The sequence below is a fragment of the Panicum virgatum genome, chromosome 4K (assembly GCF_016808335.1).
Source record: "Panicum virgatum strain AP13 chromosome 4K, P.virgatum_v5, whole genome shotgun sequence".
Taxonomy (NCBI): domain Eukaryota; kingdom Viridiplantae; phylum Streptophyta; class Magnoliopsida; order Poales; family Poaceae; genus Panicum; species Panicum virgatum.
The window spans coordinates 270343-291888 of NC_053139.1; the positions used below are offsets into that span (position 1 = coordinate 270343).

General features: G+C 42.1%; 3 protein-coding genes across 9 annotated transcripts; 1 reads left to right on the forward strand and 2 right to left on the reverse strand.

Annotated features, from left to right (window-relative positions):
- Positions 1–45: 45 nt before the first annotated feature.
- On the reverse strand, positions 46–5937 carry LOC120702320 (glutaminyl-peptide cyclotransferase-like). 2 transcript variants are annotated; one of them, XM_039986051.1, is made up of 11 exons: positions 5430–5937; positions 5151–5207; positions 4982–5017; positions 4819–4883; positions 4676–4739; positions 3862–3979; positions 3688–3785; positions 2883–2953; positions 749–776; positions 546–600; positions 46–440 (listed from the first exon to the last, which is right to left on the reverse strand). In XM_039986051.1, the coding sequence occupies exons 1-11, from the start codon at positions 5733–5735 to the stop codon at positions 331–333; spliced, it is 1008 nt and encodes a 335-aa protein (XP_039841985.1). In that variant the 5' UTR covers positions 5736–5937; the 3' UTR covers positions 46–330. The 2 variants fall into 2 exon arrangements, with proteins under 2 accessions (XP_039841985.1, XP_039841987.1); XM_039986053.1 differs by lacking the exons at positions 46–440; positions 546–600 and having other exon boundaries at positions 759–888; positions 2838–2953; positions 5430–5845.
- A 3642-nt stretch (positions 5938–9579) lies between these two features.
- LOC120702321 (membrane protein of ER body-like protein) lies at positions 9580–17228 on the forward strand. 5 transcript variants are annotated; one of them, XM_039986055.1, is made up of 10 exons: positions 9580–10036; positions 12655–12804; positions 13133–13801; positions 14269–14430; positions 14817–15077; positions 15488–15601; positions 15670–15756; positions 16060–16272; positions 16388–16449; positions 16550–17228. In XM_039986055.1, exons 1-10 carry the CDS (start codon positions 9796–9798, stop codon positions 17021–17023), a joined length of 2433 nt encoding a protein of 810 aa, XP_039841989.1. In that variant the 5' UTR covers positions 9580–9795; the 3' UTR covers positions 17024–17228. The 5 variants fall into 5 exon arrangements, with proteins under 5 accessions (XP_039841989.1, XP_039841990.1, XP_039841991.1 ...); XM_039986056.1 differs by having other exon boundaries at positions 16111–16272; XM_039986054.1 differs by having other exon boundaries at positions 9582–10036; positions 16042–16272.
- On the reverse strand, positions 17210–20917 carry LOC120702322 (probable methyltransferase PMT17). Of its 2 annotated transcripts, XM_039986059.1 has the most exons (6): positions 20695–20917; positions 19189–19852; positions 18872–19082; positions 18478–18775; positions 17918–18385; positions 17210–17739 (listed from the first exon to the last, which is right to left on the reverse strand). In XM_039986059.1, exons 2-6 carry the CDS (start codon positions 19846–19848, stop codon positions 17514–17516), a joined length of 1863 nt encoding a protein of 620 aa, XP_039841993.1. In that variant the 5' UTR covers positions 19849–19852; positions 20695–20917; the 3' UTR covers positions 17210–17513. The 2 variants fall into 2 exon arrangements, with proteins under 2 accessions (XP_039841993.1, XP_039841994.1); XM_039986060.1 differs by lacking the exon at positions 19189–19852 and having other exon boundaries at positions 17304–17739; positions 20695–20825.
- Positions 20918–21546: the final 629 nt, after the last annotated feature.

Here is a 21546-nt window from a genome sequence, read left to right on the forward strand (position 1 = left end):
TTAGCCTCTCAGATAACACCAACACACAACGCAATGTGCGCTAGGTTTTAGGCAACACAATATTTCATTTCCTTTCATTTCAAATTCAAATACGTGACGGTGCATCATATCACAGCAAAACATGGTACTCTTCTGAACAAGAGTAACACAACCATTGTTCATACAGGTTACAACATCTTACTCCTACAAAAGCTACAGCTACACCAGCCTCTAGCAACTCCCGTCCCTCGTTTGGCAATGATGGTGAGCCGCAAATCAGCCTGAATGAATCTCAAACATATATATACCATCTTCTCTTCCACAATTGCTCATACTTGAGTGGGCACTCCTTCAGCGATAAAAGCTAGCTTTTGGGCAAAGCTTTTCTACAGATCCATCAGCTGGACCATCCACTGGCCGTAGCTTGATCTCATAAAGCTTTGGCCACAACTTTCCTGTCACTGCAAATTCAGCACCAAAAAGGCTCATCACATCTTTTTAATTCCAAGGCCACTTATTATGAGAGGTGCATCTAGGACAAAAACAGACAACTGCGTAGAACTCACCAAATAATCTGTGATTTCCTTCATCCCAAGCTATTCCGTTTAGGACATCGATATTCTGGAACATAAAAGCAGATTCCATTGAAGACATCGTGTCATTTCTGCTAATTAGATTTGGATATTCTGATGCAACTACGTATTTGTTCAATTCTGTTATTCCAGAATTGACCATCAACAACTGGGAGTATAGAGAGTAAACTACCTACCGTGTTACCAGAATTCCACAAGTTCCGCCTGCAATATGACAACAACGTAAACATCATTACTCTTAAGTGGGAACACTACAATGACGACAAAGCCTTTTTAGACCTAAGCAAGTTAGCGTAGGATAGAGAAGAAACCAAACATGAGTCAATAATACAACAACAACAACAATATAGCCTTTTTTCCCAAGCAAGTTGGGTAGGCTAGAGATGAAAACCGAAAGAAATAAGTTCAAAGTTTAGACACATTGATAACTAGTCTCCAAGCGCTCCTATCCAAAGCTATCTCTTTAGAGATATACCAATCCTTAAGGTCTCTCTTAACCGACTCATCCCACGTCAGTTTAGCTCTACCTCTACTCCTCTTTACATTATCGACCTGCTCAAGAACCCCATTACGCACCGGCGCCTCAGGAGGCCTTCGTTGGACATGTCCAAACCATCTCAGCCGATGCTGGGTAAGTTTCTCCTCAATTGGTGTTACCCCGACCCTATCCCGAATAACTTCGTTCCGGACTCTATCCCTCCTTGTGTGCCCGCAAAACCACCGCAACATCCGCATCTGTGCCACACTCAGTTGCTGGACATGTCGCCTTTTTGTAGGCCAACATTCAGCACCGTATAACATCGCCGGATGAATTGTTGTCCTATAGAATTTGTCTTTTAGCTTTTGTGGCACCCTCTTGTCACAAAGGATGCCAGAAGCTTGCCGCCATTTCAACCAGCCAGCTGAAATTCTATGCCTAACATCTGCATCAATGTCGCCATCCTTTTGTAGCACCGATCCTAAATACCGAAAAGTATCCTTCTGGACCACCACTTGCTCATCTAGACTAACGTCTCCCCCCTCATGGCTAGTCGCGCTGAAATCGCACATCATGTACTCGGTCTTGGTCCTACTAAGTCTGAACTCTTTCGACTCTAACGTGCGTCTCCACAGCTCTAACTTCCTATTAACTCCTGCCCTACTCTCGTCAACTAGCATCACATCATCAGCAAAGAGCATACACCAAGGGATCTCACCTTGTATATCCCTTGTGACCTCATCCATCACTAAAGCAAATAAATAAGGGCTCAATGCTGACCCCTAGTGTAGACCTATGTTAATAGGAAAGTCAGTGGTGTTGTCATCACATGTCCGGACAAATGTCGTCGCATCCTTATACATATCCTTAATGAGGGTAATGTACTTAGTTGGGACTTTGTGCTTCTCCAAAGCCCACCACATGACATTTCTCGGTACTTTGTCATGTGCCTTCTCAAGGTCAATGAAGACCATGTGCAAGTCCTTCTTCTGCTCCCTATATCTCTCCATCAATTGTCGTATTAAGAAAATCGCCTCCATAGTTGACCTTCCAGGCATGAACCCAAATTGGTTTTGGGTCACACTCGTCACTCTTCTTAGGCGATGCTCGATAACCCTCTCCCAAAGCTTCATCGAATACAACAACAACATAGTCTTTTTTCCCAAGCAAGTTGGGGTAGGCTAGAGATGAAACCCGAAAGAAATAAGTTCAAGGTTCAGGCACATTGATAGCTAGTCTCCAAGCGCTCCTATCCAAAGCTAACTCTTTAGAAATATTCCAATCCTTAAGGTCTCTCTTAACCGACTCATCCCACGTCAGTTTAGGTCTACCTCTACCCCTCTTTACATTATCGACCCGCTCAAGAACTCCATTACACACCGGCACCTCAGGAGACCTTCGTTGGACATGTCCAAACCATCTCAGCCGATGCTGGGTAAGTTTCTCCTCAATTGGTGCCACCCCGACCCTATCCCGAATAACTTCGTTCCGGACTCTATCCCTCCTTGTGTGCCCGCAAAACCACCGCAACATCCGCATCTGTGCCACACTCAGTTGCTGGACATGTCGCCTTTTTGTAGGCCAACATTCAGCACCGTATAACATCGCCGGACGAATTGCTGTCCTATAGAATTTGCCTTTTAGCTTTTATGGCACCCTCTTGTCACAAAGGATGTCAGAAGCTTGCCGCCATTTCAACCAGCCAGCTGAAATTCTATGCCTAACATCTTCATCAATGTCGCCATACTTTTGTAGCACCGATCCTAAGTACCGAAAAGTATCAAAACATGAGTCAATAATATCAACATTATTATTTCCTTTTAAAAAAATACCTCAGCTCATGAAGAAAGATCCAGCTCAGCACTTGGCCATTTTCAGGGGAGACTCTAGCTATGCAGTCTGTCTACATATCATAGCTTTCAAAACCGAGGTCCAGATCAAAACATTATAGAAAATTAACAGGTACATTGATAGATTATAAATTAATAGGATGCAGCAAAATTACATGGAAATACAACCAAGTCACACAAGCCACTTAGCCACAGGTGGACAGAAAGATAGATAAAAAACTCCACCATCCTTATTGCTGAATTTGAAAGCAATTCAAATTGATCAGCTAACACAGTTTGTACAAAGAAAGCAACCGGTTTGATAGTATCGTGTTGCATTATGACTTAAGAGAGCTTTTAGTCAGCCATTTAATCAGCTACTACACCGATGATGATGATGATGAGACGCTTGACAAAAGAAAGCCTGAGATAATCCAGACTGATCATGCATATATAACACCTAAGGTGGCTAGTTACTGTGAACAATTTGAGTAGGTGCATTTTGTCACACTCACACAACTCAGACACCTGTGTGGTATCAATGGTTCAGACAAGAACAACTCGGTAAAACTTGGTTGTTCTGAGGAAAGCTGAGGTACACAGAACAAATAATAGGCTGTGAAACTTTTAAATATCACTTATATTTGGTCTAGATTAGGCATTCATGGATGGGAAATAAGCAACAACTTGGCCGCACTAAGGTACTAATGAAGATACCGTGGTCCTTGCCCAATGTCGTTATATAGCTACACTAAGATAAGATACTTCGTAATAAGAGATTGCCAGTCAGAGGAAGTAGACAGCTAACCTGCCAGACATTTGCCCATACTTCACCATCTATATATTCCAGCTCGTTAATAAAGGGGACTTCATTATCCTGATATTTGACGGTCACCATTTTCATGACTGCATGAAAATACATATTAAACCAAAAAAGAAGAAGACTCTAGGTTATTAGAATATCAAGCACAAGAATAATAACCTTTAAATGACTTTGGATCCATCTGATATAACTTTGAACTACCATCGCTACCAAAAAGAACTTTTCCATCAGTCGCCAGACCCCAACCATCGCGCATTTTGTGGGTAAAACTCTTGCGCTGCATATTCGGCAGATAGCACATTAACATGCCACCTAAAGCATTATCCAGAAAATATGGTAGATGAAAAGGCAATTATGAAAGAGCCAAATATCTGCAGCAATCAAAACCATCCTCTGAGTTTGATAATAAATGCTGGAAGCCTTTATCAATAATTTTGTGTCTATGATAATCTTTTCACTGGAAATCAAGCACAATGAACAATAAAAACATTTGGGATATTCTTCTGATGATACTATAAAAACATCTTTTCACTGGAAATCAAGCACAATGAACAATGAAAACATTTGGGATATTCTTCTGATGATACTATAAAGGGTGGATAGGAGGAGGGTCGAAGCAAACAAAAAAAAATAATGTGTGTCCAACTTGTGCATGTATATGCCATAGCAGTAAGACGTATATGCTGTGAGGAGCCTATAGAGTGGCTTAGGTACAAATCTAGAAAGAATAATAATTGCATCTCTGTTTGGAAGTAAATCGGGTGGCCAATAATAGCTCAAGAGATATGAGTAAAGCGTAAAGAAATTGTACATCCAGAATTACCAAGAAGATTAGTGTCGCAAAAAAAGAAATGAAAAGAAAAGCTGCTATCCCGATTAAGTGGGATATTAGGATTATTGACCAAGGTTTAAAAACAAAAGGTCTGCATCATCTGTAACTGGGCCAAACATGGGAGGAGGGGCAGTAACATACTTTGGTGAAGTTATGTCGATCGTATATAAATCCATTGTTCTTCAACCAGGTGACTTGAAACAATCTACAGGATGATTGAAACAAAGGAAATGAGGTCTGGGAGAGAAGTAATTGGATATAAGGTGAGCTTGAGGTTTATGCACCTGTTGCCTAGAAGAGTTAGACCTTCTCCAAACATATCCCCGTCCATTTCATGGTGAACCAGAACCTAAGAAGTGGTGATGTGAGGAACATCATTGATTAAGAGTGTTGCAAGCATGAGATAATAAATAATATGCAAATGATCAATATGAGTAAGCAGCATACTTTTCCAGTTGGAAGCTCAACCTTTCGGACTGAAGACTGTTGAGAAACCAAAAGTAGAGACCTTTATTTAGTGATGATACCGTGGATATAACCATCCATACGATGAGTAGGGTAGAGTAGAGTAGAGTATTGTTGGACAAGGTAAGGTAGGAAGAATGGAGATAATTACCCTGTGGTAAAGGCCAGTGGACTCAAAAAGAGTGTCATTTCCCCCGTACAAGAGACCCTGCATGAAGCACACAGATGAAGAAAATGGATGGTCACGAATTGAGAAAATGTTGTTCCTTTGGACTAGAAGGGTCGTGGGTTGATGTCATGAGACATCCACATCCACATCCACAGATGAAGAAAGAGAAGCAAAATTTCCCAGTGGTGACTGCCTGACTGGCGAGTTGAGATCTCAGGAAGAAGAGAAGAAATATACTGTAATAATTAATTATAACAATACCTGGGTGAAGGCGTCCGGATCGTGGGGGTACTCGCGGACGAGATCGAAGGAGTAGAACCTGGCGGTGGGCGCCGCTGGGCGGGCGAGGAGGGCGGTCGGTGGGATGTCGGATCTCCAGGAGGCGTAAGCGGCGGCGAGGAGGAGAAGCAGGGCCAGAGCGGCGGCGGCGGCGGCGGCAATGAGCGAGCGGCGGAGGTAGAGCGGCTTTGGGGGCGTGGGTGCGGAGACGGAGAGGGTGGAGGAGGTGGGGAGCATGGCGCGACGGCGGTGCGGCGGCGGGGGCCTCCGTCGGGAGGCGGAGGGCATCGGGGTCGGGGTCGGGGTCGGGACTCTGGAGAGACAAGTGAGGAATCCCTTGGCTGGCTGGCAGAGGAAGCAGAGGCGGGCGGCGGTGGGTGGGCGGGCGGGAGACGGGCACGCGGAGGGGGCGGACGCTCAAGGCAAGGCAGGAGCAGCGGCGTCAAGGCCGGATGGCTGATGGCGTTGACTAGCAACAGGAAAGAGACGATCTTCAAACGCCTTCAGCCAAAAAAAAAAAGCCGCGTCATCACCAAAGAAAAAGCCGTTTCAGTTGGAGCTAAAGCCCGGCCAAACAGACCCTAACTGCTCGAGGGTGGAAATTCAATTTATTTTTTACTCTCATTTACGTATATACTAGTTGATTGATGAAGAAAATTGAGAGCAACTATTTTTTTTCGAGAAAGATTGTAACATATATTAAAGGAAAAGCACAGTACAATTCTTTCTTGCAGAAAGGTCCCCGAGTAACATGAAAATTACAACAAAGTCCTGACCACTACTGTTTCTCTTCTTCCCCAGGTCTTGCCGCCACCGACGCTTCACTGACCATCGAGCAAGGCACCAGGACTTCACGCCACCCTTCGTCGCCATGCCGGACCAAAGAGCGGACCCCAAACATTGGTAAGCTGCAAGAAATCCGCGATACCCTCTCTCAAATTGAGAGCAACTTGAACATTTGAATGTCTCATGCATATATATATAGGTCCCTATTTACATGTTTCATTAGATTTATTCTAAGTTAAATTTGATCAACTTTAATCAAATTTATAGAAAAAATAATAACATTTACAATATCAAATTTATTTCATTGAATCCATCACTCCTCAATGTGATCTGTGGTACTCCTGAGTAGATTATCGATCGTGCACGTACCTTCTCGTCCGCCGTTGACCTCGTAACCGGAGCAATAATGCTTCTAGCTTAGCTAGCCGTGTACTCGTAATAAGATAATGTTGATGGTCAAGGACAGCATACATGTGCATCGATTTGCATGGATCTCAATCGGAAAGAGACACTGATATTAGTACTCCTATAACCTTTCTTCTAAATAAGTGTGCTAGTGAGGGGGGCTAAACTATAGTCAAAATTTAAAAATTTTATTAGCAAGCAGCATATTGCTAAAGTTTAGCACTCAATTTTAGTTTATCTAAACATAAATGACATCTTATCGTGTAATGCATGCGCGGATCATGCATCCATCAGGCTTCTAGCTAGTAATATCTAGCTAGCTTTGTAACATAGTAGATTTAATTAGTTATCGTGTAGTACAGGTGGTGGTACGCCCAACATCCTGTCCGTCAGGTCAGGTCAGGTCTCATGTGTCCACACATGCACATACACCTATCTACCCATCTACCAACCAACCTACCTACCTTATTATAAAAAATAGAAACCCAACTGACCTGGAGTACCTACTTACCTGTAGTTATAAATTAATCTAGGAAGAAATATAGAAAAACAAAGGAAATAATAAAGAACTATAAGCGGCATATAAACCCAAAAGATTATTAATTTTAAAGTGATCGATGCCTACCTTTCAGCATTAATTTGAGAAAGAAAAACATAATTTGTATCCACAAACGTAATGCAGGCATGCAGTGGGTACACGGTACCTTTGATTGAGAAATTTAAAGTTATGTGTGTATGTATGTAACTCCTTTTGTTCCCAATTATATATTATTTTGATTTTTCTAAATAAATAGATTTTGCTATGGATCTAAGTAACTCTAGATATGTAGTAAAAATTATATATTTAGAAAAGCTAAACCGACCTATAATTTCGAACAAAAGGAGTAGCAAGCAAAAAAATTGAATGAACAAAAGTATTAATTAATATCTTTGGGTTACATTTTTTTTGTTTCAACGATGATATATACTCACTCCTTCCACGTTTGTAAGGCATATCAGAACATGAAACGGTCTTCTAAATAACACTTGGACCATTCGCTTCTGATATACTATATCACTTATGGTTATAAACTTATTATCATGGTAAAACATATTTGATTACGAATCCAACCATACAAAAACTACATTATAAAAATAAAAAATATTAATAGTCAAATTATTGGTCAAAGATAGAAAAATTTGGATCTTGATATGCATGTATGCCTTATATACATGGATGGAGGGAGTAGTAATGAAGCTCACCAGAGATTAAGCAAGGTCGCTGTTGTGATGACAGCTGAGTGGGCTTAATGAATTATATACTAGCTAGTATGCGATGGGCTTTAATTAATTAGCTGGACATTGTTGTTGTATTATACGTATTATTAATTGTTAATATCGGCCGGTACATGGTGCCATGATCTGTAAGTAGGCGTTGAAAAACATATAATCAGTACTAGCTAGCTAGCTACTTCAGTTACTATTTGAAATAAATATATAGTAGTCGTGTATATAATGTCGTCATTAATTCCTTGGTCTAGGTCATGCAAGAGTAAGGCTAAGGCCTGGCCTGCTATTAATTTATTATATATGAGAACTAACATGAATATGTGCATGTGCTGCCAGAGGAGCATATAACCTCTGTTGTTCGTTCAACGGTGTCCGCTGCACGCAGCACGCCCTTCTAAATTTTATTTTGTTTTTCTTTTAAAAAAAGAAGTATATAACAGGATATCCTTGTTATTAGTCTTTGATGTACTGGTGCTAGCTGTCATTTGACTTTGTGAGTACATAGGTACTACGTGTATCCATCATCCATTATTATTTATTTACAATATAAAAAATAGACACCCGGCTAGCCGGGTCAAAGTACAAACTTTGATTTGTCAAGAACTACAATAGCATGTGTATATATATATATATATATATATATATATATATATATATATATATATATATATATGCTGTTGGTGGTTTGGAATTGATTGCAGCGAGCAAGCGTGGATCACAATTCACACCACACCACACCACCCCTCAAGGTAACTAGGTGAGATACATAGCAAAAACTAATCATATGTCCCTAGAAAGCCAAAACAAATTGTAATTTGGGATGGAGGGAGCATGCGTGTATATAGTATAATGTGTGGAACAAAAACCCTCAAATATTCTCTTATTCATATATTTTTGATGGTGGAGGATAATAGAAGCAGATGGATGGACCAAACAAAAGTCCAGTGAGTGAACTGCTCCTATCCTACTGCAGCAGACATCTTGGGTCCCAGCAGCAGGTGGGTGGGGTGGGGTGGGGTGGGCCCAAAAGCTCCGGTGTGAGTCGGTGTACTTCCTCCTCTAGTCCTTCCAAGCCGTGGTTAACGTTTGTTCCCACGTGGTTAACGCTTGTTCCTTCCTTCCTTTACCCCAGCGGCGGAGGCGCAGGCGCCGGCGAGGTCCCTCACCATCGATCTTGGTCTTGCTCCTCTTTGGGTGTATTTACGTCCTAAAATTTTTCAACGCTACAATAACTTTGAACGTTTGATCACTAATTAAAATGATTAAATGTGAATAATTGACAAAACTTATTCCACAATCTCGGATGTAATTCCGAGAAAAATCTTTTAAACTTAATTGAACCATAATTACATAATGTCAGTGCTACAATAAACAATCTCCAATGACAGATTAATTAGGTTTAATAGATTCGTCTCGTGATTTTCCATCCATTCGTGCAATTAGTTTTATAATTAGATCAGATTTAGCCCTTCTAATCTTCAATCGAAAATTACTAGAATAAATTCCATCTAAATTTTTACTGAAACTAAACACCCCTTACTCCAAACATGAATTCCTCTCCAACAATCTCCATTGATTGATTCATCGTCTCCAGCAGGCTAGGCTAGGCCACTGGAGACGCGGGTCCCACACAGCCCGCCTCCTAATCAAATCACCACTAATTAGAAACTCCTCTTGACCTTGACAGCAGAGCAGAGCAGACCGCGCCCTCCCCGGTCACAGTCTGCTAATCAGACCCTTGCTGCTTGGTGCTTGCTACTATAAAAGAGGGAGAGGAGCTGCCTGTCTTTGTTGTTGTTCCATCCCAATCCACCCCTCATATAGGAGTTCTACTTGCTAGTCTCAATCTGCTGGGGTCAGGGTCAGGCCCAGGGAGGAAGAGAAGACGATGATGGAGGTGGAGAAGCCGTGGGAGACTGGCGTGCAGCACCAGCCGGAGCCGGCCATGAACGACGACGAAGCCGCCGCCGACGGGGGCCTCCAGACAAGGGAGATGAAGAAGAAGATGGCCGGCCCTGGCAATGGCGACAACGTAGGCGATGTGGCGGTGGAGAAGCTCCTCAAGGCGGCGGCGGCGGCGGCAGCAGAGGAGGAGGAGGACAAGAGCGTCTTCTTCGATCCAGCCAAAGGTAATAGTAATGCATACCCTCTTCATTCATTGCTTTCATCTCCTCTCCTTGCACTTGCAGTCAGTCAGTCAATCCAAGCTGGAGATTTGATTTCTTCCATTGCGTGCTTACTCTTCTTCTTCTTCTTTAATCCCTCACTCAAATCCAATGTTTTCTTCTTCTTCTAGCTAGCTAGTAATAGCATTTTAGTACTAGTTGTTTTCTTTCGGTGGGAACATATAAAGAGAGTGAACTCCTGTTCCTGCCTGTGTGTCTGCATTATTTCTGCTGCTCATTTTTGTCCCCTTTCTGGCTGTGCACCCAGTACTCTGAGATCGAGCATTGTACATATAAAGGGACCAAGGCATGACAAAAGATGTCGCAAACTGCAGAATCTTGCTGATTTGGTTGGTTGTGTCTTCCCGGGTCCCTTTCCTTTCCTCTCCTCGCTCACAGCTCACATTTACATACATATGCATATATAGAGACGCACAAATTCCATGCCATTTCATTGGCCACCACACCACCCAGCCTGCTAGCAAACAAACTCTCTCCCTCTCTATATATGGATCACGACGACTCATTTGGAGCCACGCACCTTCATTCTTTTGCAAAATTTCGATTCTTTATTCATAAGCTTGCAAATCAAATCAGACCATGAATTCCAGCAAGAAGGGTGGTACATACTTGCTGTCTTGGGAGCCACTTCCTTTCCATCCCTGGGTGCTGTTCGTCTTCTTTGCAAAGGAACTAGCTTGCTTAGTAGTATGTCTCTTTACAAGGACACTCAAGGTTTGTCTGTCGCTGTTCCTATTCTTACCTGTAAAGTTCAACTTTTTTTTTTTTTGAAACGAGAGAACTCTGCTTTTATTGAAAGCGAATTAGAGGTTCAGTACAAGAATGGGGGAGACCCATTTTCAAAGGCAGGAAACTTAAAACAAAACAGCAACGCAACTAATTGCACTCAAAGTTCCACAATATCCGAACTACTCCCATTGCTCGGAGAGTGGTTTTGGAACCACGTCTTCATCTTCTCTCCCAGGGTCGCGACACTTGCTTGGTCAGATGCTCCCAGCAGCAGCCGCCATTTCTGCACATAAGCAACACCCGAACGAATTACATCCAAGGGGTTTTTGGGGAACAGTTTTTCAATTGCCATTCTATTCCTGGAACGCCAAATGGCCCAGGTAACACCCGCAATAATAAAGAATTTCAGCCGGATAGGGATCTTTCCACCCCAAACGTGGTCACCTAATGCGTCGCTCACAGCAGTTAAAGAGATCAGGGAATTGAGTTTTCAAGGGCACCTGACCCAGCCAAACATCTCCCCAGAAAGCAGTTAAGGACCCATCTCCAACTTTGTGTAAGGCACCCCATTTAAAAAGGTGCTTAACTTTGTGCAGCCCCTGCCAGAATTGCGAGGCTCCTTTACTCTTAGAAGTGAAAAAGTTGCCATCCGGCATGTATTTAGCTTCTAAGAGCTTAAGCCAAGTCTCATTGCCTCCCTTGGCAATTTTCCAAATCCATTTCACAAGCAAACACTCGTTCATAATCTGAGTGTTAATGATGCCCAGGCCCCCTGGTCCTTGGGTCTGCTAAGAGTATCCCACTTCACCATGTGGTACTTGAAGTCATCTCGCGCCCCTTGCCAGAAGAACTTACCTCTCACCGAGTCCATCCCACCATGGGTGCCCTTGGGTAAGAGATAGAAACCCATGGTATAGATCGGAAGGCTAGATAGGCAAGCATTTGTCAGGATAAGTTTACCCCCAGAGGATAGGTGTTTGCCTTTCCATGGGTCTAACCTCCGAGACATTTTCTCTTTCAAACCAGTGAAAGCTGCAATTCCCAACCTGTATTCCGACAGGGGGATGCCTAAGTATCTCATCGGCCAAACCCCTAGTTTGCAAATTAACATATTTGCCATTCTTTCCTTCTCGGGTTGATCAACACCAAAGACATAGACCTCACTTTTATGAAAGTTTATTTTCAAGCCCGAGAGCCATTCAAAGCAGTATAGGATCAGCTTAAGATTCAAGATAGACTTATCAGAGCCATCAATCATAATAACCGTGTCGTCCGCATATTGTATATGTGAAATCCCCCCCGGAATCAGGTGAGAGAGGACCCCGACAAGATGCTTTTTCGCCACAGCTTTGTCCAATAAAGTTCAACTTTTTCGTTAGCCCACGAGTCCAAACTGGCATTCTAAGGTACACGGTGTAATATGTACTGTACGAGATTCTTGCTTTCTTGCTCTCTAATAATACTACTTTCTCTTCCAATCTTCTGGAATAAGATTATTCATCATAACTCTACTTCTTACTAGTATATGTGTTTAACAACAGGAACAATTGCCATTAGTATTCATAATAATTAACACTACTATTCGTCATGAACCTCAAATATGCTGAACAACTCCTGGAGTGCATGTAAAATATCTTTTCAGTTGCACCAGAACCTTGTGATGTCAGGAAAACCATCCTCCCCTCTTCTGTTTACCAAATATCAATCCACCCCATTGAAATTATTTGCTGCTGCATGTGAATGCATCCACAGCGAAATTCTTCTAGTCACGGGTACAGGGTTAGACTATCTAAGTGGATCCGAAAAGTTACCTTTCTATTTCTTGACTGAAGGTCTATGGAAATGCCGGCACTGCGATTGGACGCACCGCTTGAGTAGTCCATGCACAGATCATATCCGCAATCATCAAGGATATTGCCAGATTGCGAGGAATCTTGAATCGTTAGTTCGGAGTGAACCGTTTTACTATTCACCAAACAAAGGTTAGTCTTAAGTATTCACAAACATAGGATCATAGCGATCAGCTCCTCAAATTTCCTTTCTCACTCAACAAAATAATGAGAAGAAATCCAGGCAAACATTCATTGAATACTAAATAATTAATGAGAGGCTTCCATTTTGTATTCTTTCTATTTGCATTCAGCTACTTTGCTTTGTCTGTCTGGCTTCATTTCTTTGCACTTTCTTCTCATCATTTCCTAAGGTTCTTAACTGCACAAAGCATACTCTTATATATGGCAAAAGAAAAAAAAGAGTAGCTTCACAATGTTAGAACTAGTGCTGATGTCACTACTCTACTTTTGGTTTCAGTTTCTGATCATGCTACTGAAGAAGATGAAGTTACGGAAGTGGTGCAATTCGACGGCCAAGTGGAAAACTCAAATGAAACTTCAATTGCAGAAGGCAAAGGGACTGAGGAAGAGGAAAATGTCAATGGTCAAGAAACTAACCGCAGTTCAAGCAATGGCAGGTTGGAAAATGGGTCACACTCTAATGGAGTGCATGAAATCTCTAGGGGTGCTGAAACCATGACTGTTGCAGTGGGAGAAGCACGGCCGCTCAAACTGATAGCAGCAATAGGCGAGAGCAAAAACATCTTGCCAAACTTGAGCGCTGTTCTTGACATTTCCAATGGCAGCACAAGTACAACTGAAGTTCATGAAATTGAAGTTGAGAAGGATGAAAATGGCACCAAGGATAAAGTGAACATTGAAGAGTATGATCTTGAGAAAATCCTTGATGAACAAGAGACTCATGACCTCTATTGTCCCAACTGCAAATCGTGCATAACCCGAAGGGTGATCCTTAAAAAGAGGAAGAGAACAGCAAGACAAGCAAAGCGCGAGGAACCACCAAAAAGACCACAGCTTGAAGAGCCTTCTGCCAATGTTTCAGACCAAACTCCAGTCGAAAGCCATGATCAAGAGTCGCCTGAAGTATTTAGATGTTTATCATGCTTCACTTTCTTCATTCCAACAGGTATCTTAAAACTTGCCTCCACGCATTATTGTGTCTTCATCCTCTGAACTAAAAACCTGACTTGTTATTTACAACTGAACTTCTACACTTTGTAGTTTTTTTTTTCCAAGGAAAGCATGCTTTCCAATGAAAGCATGCTTTCTTTTAAACTAAATTAGCATCAGTGCATTTGAACTGAGGACTGTAGATCTATGACTAATATATCTGGAAATTATTTCTTATGTAGTCTGAGATATGTAAAGAACGTGGTCACATTTTACTGCAAAAGTAAAACTGGAACTGCTGCAAGATTGATCCAGACATAGATAACTTTCTTTTTGGAAAACTGATAGATAGCATTAATACAGATAAATTTCTAGTTTAGTTTTAAGAAGAAATAATCATAGATTCATGTACCTGTGCTTACACTAGTGTCGCTAGAAAATCTTATTCCAAATGGACCGGCTTAACTCATGTGCCATCAACAGGTTGTGGTTTTAATATATTCCGTATATTTGAAAGGAGAGATGCAAACCAACAAGTCCAGGTTCAACATCCTGTTGCTTCACAAGAGCCGTCTGAACATTGTGGAAGTTGGCTTCTTTCTTGTTTCCAGACAGTAGATAGTCCAAAGAAATCAACTGATGCAGGTATGTAATGTATATTCCACTTCAGAGGTTTTTTCTAGTAGTTTCTCTGTAGTACAGAATACAGGTTGATTAGTAATTGAACCATAGTTGACTCTGCGATGCCTTAAACATGCCCAGGCATTATTATAATACAATGTTCCTCTTATAAATGTGTTCTTTTTTTCCTTTTCTGCTATTTTGCTATCAGAAGTTCATGAACAAATTATAGCATTGGCGAGTTATTTTTGGTGTTATGAAAGTTTCTTGACCAATGGCATTGTTACATACTAAACTATTATAGTTTCTCGACCAATGACATTGTTACATACTAAACTATCTTATTGATGAACACTTAGTCTGAAGGGTAGCAAGTACCTGTTAATGTTCTGATCAACAAGACGTTACAGATTCACAGAAGGAGCCACTGTTAAGTGGCTCACATAGTACCGACAATACAATTTCAGTTGAAGACAGCGCATCATCTTCTCAAAGTCACTCTACAGTTGGTGAAGCAGAACAATTGAAGAAACCTTTAGTAGCTGGATCATCTCCTACAGTCCAAATCGCCACTGGAAAGAATGAAGAAATTAAACAACCGTTCAGTGAATCCCATGGAACCGCATCTTCATCCGTAACAGTTCACACAACATCTTCGCAGAGCGAGACAGGTTTGTTTCTCTATAGAATATGCCATCAAGGGCACATAGCCATGCAATAATGATATTTTTTGGTTCACATAGCACAATTTTGCTGTGATGTGCCAGTAAAGCTAGCATAGCTTTCTACTTGCAAACTATGGAGGAATTAATTTTTTTGTTCTTAACAAATAACAGTAGTGTTATAATGCTACTGAAACAGAAGATAGAATAATGAGATATAACAATGTTACCTGGACATTATGACTTTCGCCCTTTTTATTTTCTATTAGAAAACAACCAGAGGATAGATCAGGAAACTTAGAATCATTGATCATCTACCCAGATTAGTTGCAGAATTACAGTTTGTTTAGGACTAGTTAAATTGGCTAGTATCAGAGTGGTGCAAAAGAGTAACAGATATGTATGAAAATCTTGTGCAGGATTATTCACACAGACAGGACATGTGGTAACTGAGCAGCGAGGCGGAGCACACCAAGAACAGATTCCTCCCTCAAAACCTGCTGATGATATGATTAATGGCGTTCACAAACAAGGTAGGTCTGATGAATATGTATGAACTAAGTAATTTGCATGCTTACATTGCCAATTTGTTTTCTTACAGATAATCAAGGAAACACAACAGGAGCCTCTGGGAACAACTCATTTTTCAACCAACCATTTTTCAATCCTGAACTTAAAGTCCCAGCAGGTATGGTGCATTTGGTTGTCAGATATCTCGTTCACACTATTTTGAGGTTCCATATACAAGTACTGCTCATATGAATAAAATAAAATATTTGAGCATTGTTTGTCACCTCCAAATATTACTTAGCCTGTCTAAACAACCTAAAGTAACATGGAGCACATCGGTGAAGTCAGCTAACCTTGAAGAGCATTTCATCCTGAAGTAGTGTGATATTTTCTCCCTATGTTTATATGTCATTTGGGATTGTTTTGTTTATATTGTAAACGATGATGGCATGTCATCCTGCAGGAGTCAACAACCTGACAGGTGAGAAACCAACTCCGGTTATTTCTCAACCAAGTCAGTCGCCTCATGTAGTAGTGCAAGTCCCTGAGGCTACGGAGACACCAGTTCCCCCTGCACCATCAGATCAAAGGGATGAATGGGACATACTGAAAGCCATAGTGTATGGTGGCCTTGTTGAATCAATCACGAGCCTCTCGGTTGTATCAGCAGCAGCAGCAAGTGGTGCCAAGACTCGTAAGTTTCTTTCTTGGTTCTTGCATTGTATTACTGAGCTACTTTGAAACTCAAGTCAAAACTGTTTCTGGCTTAGTTCCCCTGGTGTTGATGTAATCACGTTGTTCATTTGCAGTGGATATATTCATCTTGGGCATAGCAAACCTTATTGGAGGGATTCCCGTAGTTTACCACAATGTAACATACTTCTCTTGGCTGGATTGAATTTTACGCATCCTCTTTGCTGTCACCATGTGACTCACATCTGACAAATTCAAGTTTCCCTTGTCGCAAACAGATCGCTGATCTGCGAAACACAGGAGATGTGGCAGAAAGCAGTGAGCAAGTGGGACACTACTGGTTGGAGCTTGGAAGGCGAAGAAAGTACCGGCTTCACATGGTGGTAGCCATACTGTCATACATCCTCTTCGGGCTGCTACCACCAGTCATCTACGGACTGTCATTCAGGATGAGTGACAACAGGGAGAACAAGATGATGGCGGTCGCTGCTGCATCTCTCATGTGCATTGGGTTGCTCGCGATTGCAAAGGCACATGTCAAGAGACCCAGGACATACATCACAACCCTCCTGTACTACCTGTCCATCGGACTCAGTAGTTCTGGGCTGTCGTACGTCGCAGGCGTGCTCATCACAAGGCTCCTGGCACACTTTGGCCTCATTAATCAGGGTGGTGCATCAGCTCCTGCTCCTCCAAGTCTGTTGTTTCCTCAAGCAATGGGTGCAGACGCAGCCACCTGGGCTTCATACTGAGCCTAGACTGGAGTTTCTTTGTTTTGATGGTCTATGAAATTATCCCGGCGCACATCTGCATCACGACACTCGCTTTGATTCACTGAGTTTTAATTAGCAGCACTAGGCCACTGTATAATCTTTATCAATGAGCTTTGTCTGTACCAAAACCCTGTTATCCTACTTTTGACAGGAACATATTATCAGTTACAATCTCCTTTTGTCACATCAGCATCAGATTATTAAATGCAATAGCACATCAAAATATAAGTATAACATCATCTTATACATCACTGCAAAGTGTTACAAACATTGAAGGCAGCTAATGATTAATGAAGATGTTCGACACCTATCCCAACTACATACCTCACATTGCCTCCTATATACAAATATCCTGAAACTAGGAGAAAACTGGCAATGAAGACTCAATCGAAAGCGTGATGGTGGACTGGTGGTACCAGGCAAGTCATGTCTACAGTTTTGCTGATGAAGAACAGTACCAAGGCTGCAGCTATTGCTTCTGAGCGGGCTTTCCAGTCCAGTAAGTCTTGACCGCCACTAAAATCTTCTCAGGGTTGAACGGACCTGATTCATGATCCATGATTTGGCTCTTCCACCTCATGCCTTCGGTAATAGCTTGTACCTTTCCCAGAACCTCAACCGTGTCCCTGATGATCACAGTCCCTTCAGGTCTTAGGATTCGGTCCATCTCCAGGAGGATGTATGTTATGTCACACCTGCAACAAGTCCATTAATATCTACTTGCTTAAGCTGGATGTTTTACACATTACGACCCAGATACTAGCACAAAAAGCAAAGAAACCTATTAATCTGTACAGTAAAGAAAACCACATATCTTCAGGGAAGTGAATGCAGAAAAAAAATGTCTAGAGATAAAACTAGTTATTTCATTACCTATCCTGATAACTGCTGAAAATGTTATCAGCATGGATGAGGTCATATGTCCTCGGATACGTTGAGAAAGCCTCACACCAGTCCTGGTACGTGCCAATAAACCCTCGCTCATAAATAACACCAAGGGTGTCATGAGGAGAACCTGAAGGCACGACATTCATCACCCAAAGAGGGTACCTCATCAGTGCAGCTGCAAGACCCCCCATCCCTGCATTCATGTCCATCACATTCCTGTATCGTCTTTTACCCAGTGGTGGAATCAATTTCTTGTAGTGATCCACTCTCTCTGACCACAACTTGCTATCTTCTTGGAACTTCTCAGGAGTAAGGCCTGGAACTGAACCTCGGGTTATTCTTGGAGGAACAGTCGATGCTCTTTTTGGCCATTGCTCAAGAGCTCCACCAGCAACTTCATCTTCAGTCTTCACATCTGGAAGAGGAGATATGCAAGTTTCCATCTTCTTGTACCTAAATTGTTCAGATCAGGATGAGCTGCTGCAACCAATAGAGTAAACACTTCACATGAGGAGAGTAAAAGTGTAAAACAAAAGAAATCTTACCATGCAGAATCCACATCATTGCCCTTACAAATCTGAGGAGCGTCATAGACCTTCCTACTATCAACACATTCAATATGGTTGATAGGTTTCTGCCATATAGCAAGATCACCTTTCTCTACAACCTTCTTCCAGCAGAGACGTTTCGCTAAGTCCTCAATCTCATCTTGCTCTTGCTTCAGGTCTTCTTCTGTCCTCTCCCACCCCTTAAAATGCCTTTTCCAATGGATTGGAGGCCCAGAGAGGATCCAGTAGCCCCCTGGTCTAAGAACTCTGTCTACTTCAATCAGATAGATACCGTCTGTTGAGATCCATCATGTGGGGTTAGACTCAATCAATTTGTGTTCAATGTAATGTAGTTACTGTAAGCCATACACATAACGAAACAAGACTTTACCAAGCTTATTCCATGGGATCAAACATCTAGAGCAGTGCGCCATGTCAAACGCTCTAGCGGGATATGGGATTCTCTCAGTCCCCATCACTCCAATCATGGCTGGCACCCCACGCTCCAATGCAAACTGCACCTGTGCCTCGTGTGAATCCCTTGGTGCAAATGACATGGTGATGATGTTCCTCTTCATAAGATAGGCACCCCAACTTGCAACCTGTACAACAGCAAGGATATAGCATCTCCAAATTCTGGAAACTCTTTTTAGTTCTAGAGAATAATAACACACACAATATCATAGAAAAATGGTTCAGGTCACTCACACCACATCCAGTATCAAGTGCAGTTCGGATGTTGCCATCATTCAATGGTATAAGAGCATTTATGTTGTCAATATAAGCATCAGCACCATGTGGAAACATGGTGCCACCTCCAGGGAATCTAAGCAGGTCTCCCTCAACTTGAATCCAATTCTGAACTGCCTTTTCAATACTGAGTTCCCGATGAGGAATGTTATTGTACCAAGCATAGTCCCGACTTTTCGGCCACTCGAAGGGATTCTTATAGCCTGGAGGTGCAGGAATCAAGCAGCGGAGCATGTCCTCTTTCTTAGGGCAGTGCCTCTCCCTGTACTGCATCATATTCTTTGGGAACTTCCTTGCCTTCCTCGGGTCTTGGCAGGGGGTATACTCACTGTACTTGAGCTGGCAAGGTGGGAATTTCTCTGGCGCAAGCGACGATTCATTGAAGCTGACCTGGTGGTGGGCTTGGAAATCCAGGTGAGTACCAGAGGATCGCACCATATTATCGCACCGAGTTTTAGTGCTTATGAAGGATGGCTTGATGCTGTTGGAGGTGCCTTGCCAAGCCCCAAGAATGTATGATGTGACACAGAGCCCAATGACGCCTATGGTGAGTGTTACACGCATCCTTTGGAATTCTGGGTGGCGGGGCTTGGGGGATCCATCCTGTTCTTTTGCCATTGAGCTGCGAGAGATGAGGAGATGCTAAGTAAGTCAAGTGCATGCCATGGAGAGGAAAGCTAAATCCTTAGGACGGCAAAACTAAGTTTACTAGCTGGGCTCTAAAAGGGACGATCTGGCAGCCATAAGAGTACATAAGAAATCCAGTGCGTCATTCCTGAAAGAGAGTGGCGGCAGCTGATAGTAAAGAAAGGCAGTACTGCCCTCATCATCCCTGTCTTGCAGCCTTTGTAAAATAATAACATGTGCAACTAAATCGCAGAGCAGATGGAAAGCAAAAGCGACGCCGTGTAGTCCTTGAGTGCGCATGTATGTAATGATCACAGGCATGAAGTGAGCAGGGCCGGTGTAAGAAAGCCTGCCGTTTTGCAGGCAAAAGTAAGCAGGTTAACAACCCTGCTGAGAGAATGGAAAGGAAAGGGGTGGCATTGCTGAGCGGAGAGCATGTACAAAATCCTCACAGTTTTGGGCACTGGATGTGTGGAAAGCCCAACCAGGAAAAGAAAATTGAAATGTTTCTCTCTATCCAGTGGCGAAAAAAAATGTTTCTCTCTATCTCTCTCTCTCATAAACTCACTCATTCGCTCCCCAACATTGCAACAACCGATGGAGGGTAAAAAAAAAACATCTTTGGATAAACAAGAAAAAAATATCCTTCCCCATTTTTCAAGGAGGAGGAGGGGATAAAAATCTCATGTATGTAAGCCGATGATGATGTCATACTATTCTTGAACGGCCGATGAATACAGCGGGTGTAATAGGAAAACAGGTTATGGAATGACAGTTTTCGATAGAGTAAAGGAAAAAGGGAAGGAATTAAGAAAATTGGAGCACGAAACCCCCTACCTCGACTGTTAGGATATGAAGAGAACCCGCAGGCAGCAGCGATTTGGAGGCGCGGAAGGATCCCCAACCACAGTCGCCGCCGTCGCCGCCGCCGCAGCACACTGAGTGAGCGCAAGGGATGGGATGGGAAAGACCGAAAGAGACAGAGCCCAGAGGAGAGAGAGGCGGCGAAGGGGAAAGGAAGAGGGCCCGTCCCCCACTCGACGTCATCCACCGATCTATCGGAGCCGTCCATCTCATCAGACTCATGAATATACTCGGAGAAAAATGTTTAGTGGGCCCAAATATTAATAAATTTTTTGAAACGACCAAATATAAATAATAATCCTTGTACTAATATACTTCTCTCACGAATTAGTACTAACAATACTCACATTATGAACAAATAAAAAGGAGGTCTACCTTCCTCTAAAAAAATAATGGTTGTACATTACATTATTTAAATTACTCTCCTTTGAAACACCATGCCTCCAGATCTTTTATGTGTTTTTGTTCGAACTGTGATTTTCTCAAAAAAAAAACTAACAATCCATTTTCTTTTCCTATGGTTAAACTTTGGAGTTATTAGTAGATGTTTAAATCAAATAGTAAAACATTCAAAAATCCTAGTAAAGAGCGTTTGAATCTGAGCAAAACTTTTAGCATCTCATCATGAAGAAAATTTGTCAATTTGATGAACATTTTTTTTGTATTTGAACAGAAGTTCTATTATGTTATAGTTGTTAAAATTAAAAAAAAAACATTTTTTTTCTTGTAAATGAGAACCTCTCAAGCATCACAGTTAGTTTCTAAAGAATAGTATTTCAATTTTATTAATAAGATTAACAAGTTCTGAAGTTGGATCGAATGGTT

Bases quoted from the DNA above. Each gene is read 5' to 3' on its own strand.
- LOC120702322 (XM_039986059.1), bottom strand. From the start codon at position 19,848: ATGGCAAAAGAACAGGATGGATCCCCCAAGCCCCGCCACCCAGAATTC. The intron at 18,776-18,871 runs GTAAAGTCTTGT...GGATCTCAACAG, and splicing joins GATCCCATGGAATAAGCTTG to ACGGTATCTATCTGATTGAA. The intron at 17,740-17,917 runs GTAATGAAATAA...GACTTGTTGCAG, and splicing joins TTCAGCAGTTATCAGGATAG to GTGTGACATAACATACATCC.
- LOC120702321 (XM_039986054.1), top strand. From the start codon at position 9,796: ATGATGGAGGTGGAGAAGCCGTGGGAGACTGGCGTGCAGCACCAGCCG. The intron at 10,037-12,654 runs GTAATAGTAATG...TCTTGACTGAAG, and splicing joins CTTCTTCGATCCAGCCAAAG to GTCTATGGAAATGCCGGCAC. The intron at 16,273-16,387 runs GTAAGTTTCTTT...GTTCATTTGCAG, and splicing joins AGCAAGTGGTGCCAAGACTC to TGGATATATTCATCTTGGGC.
- LOC120702320 (XM_039986051.1), bottom strand. From the start codon at position 5,735: ATGCCCTCCGCCTCCCGACGGAGGCCCCCGCCGCCGCACCGCCGTCGC. The intron at 3,786-3,861 runs GTTATTATTCTT...ATTTTCATGCAG, and splicing joins GGATCCAAAGTCATTTAAAG to TCATGAAAATGGTGACCGTC. The intron at 441-545 runs GTGAGTTCTACG...CTGAATTTGCAG, and splicing joins AGGAAATCACAGATTATTTG to TGACAGGAAAGTTGTGGCCA.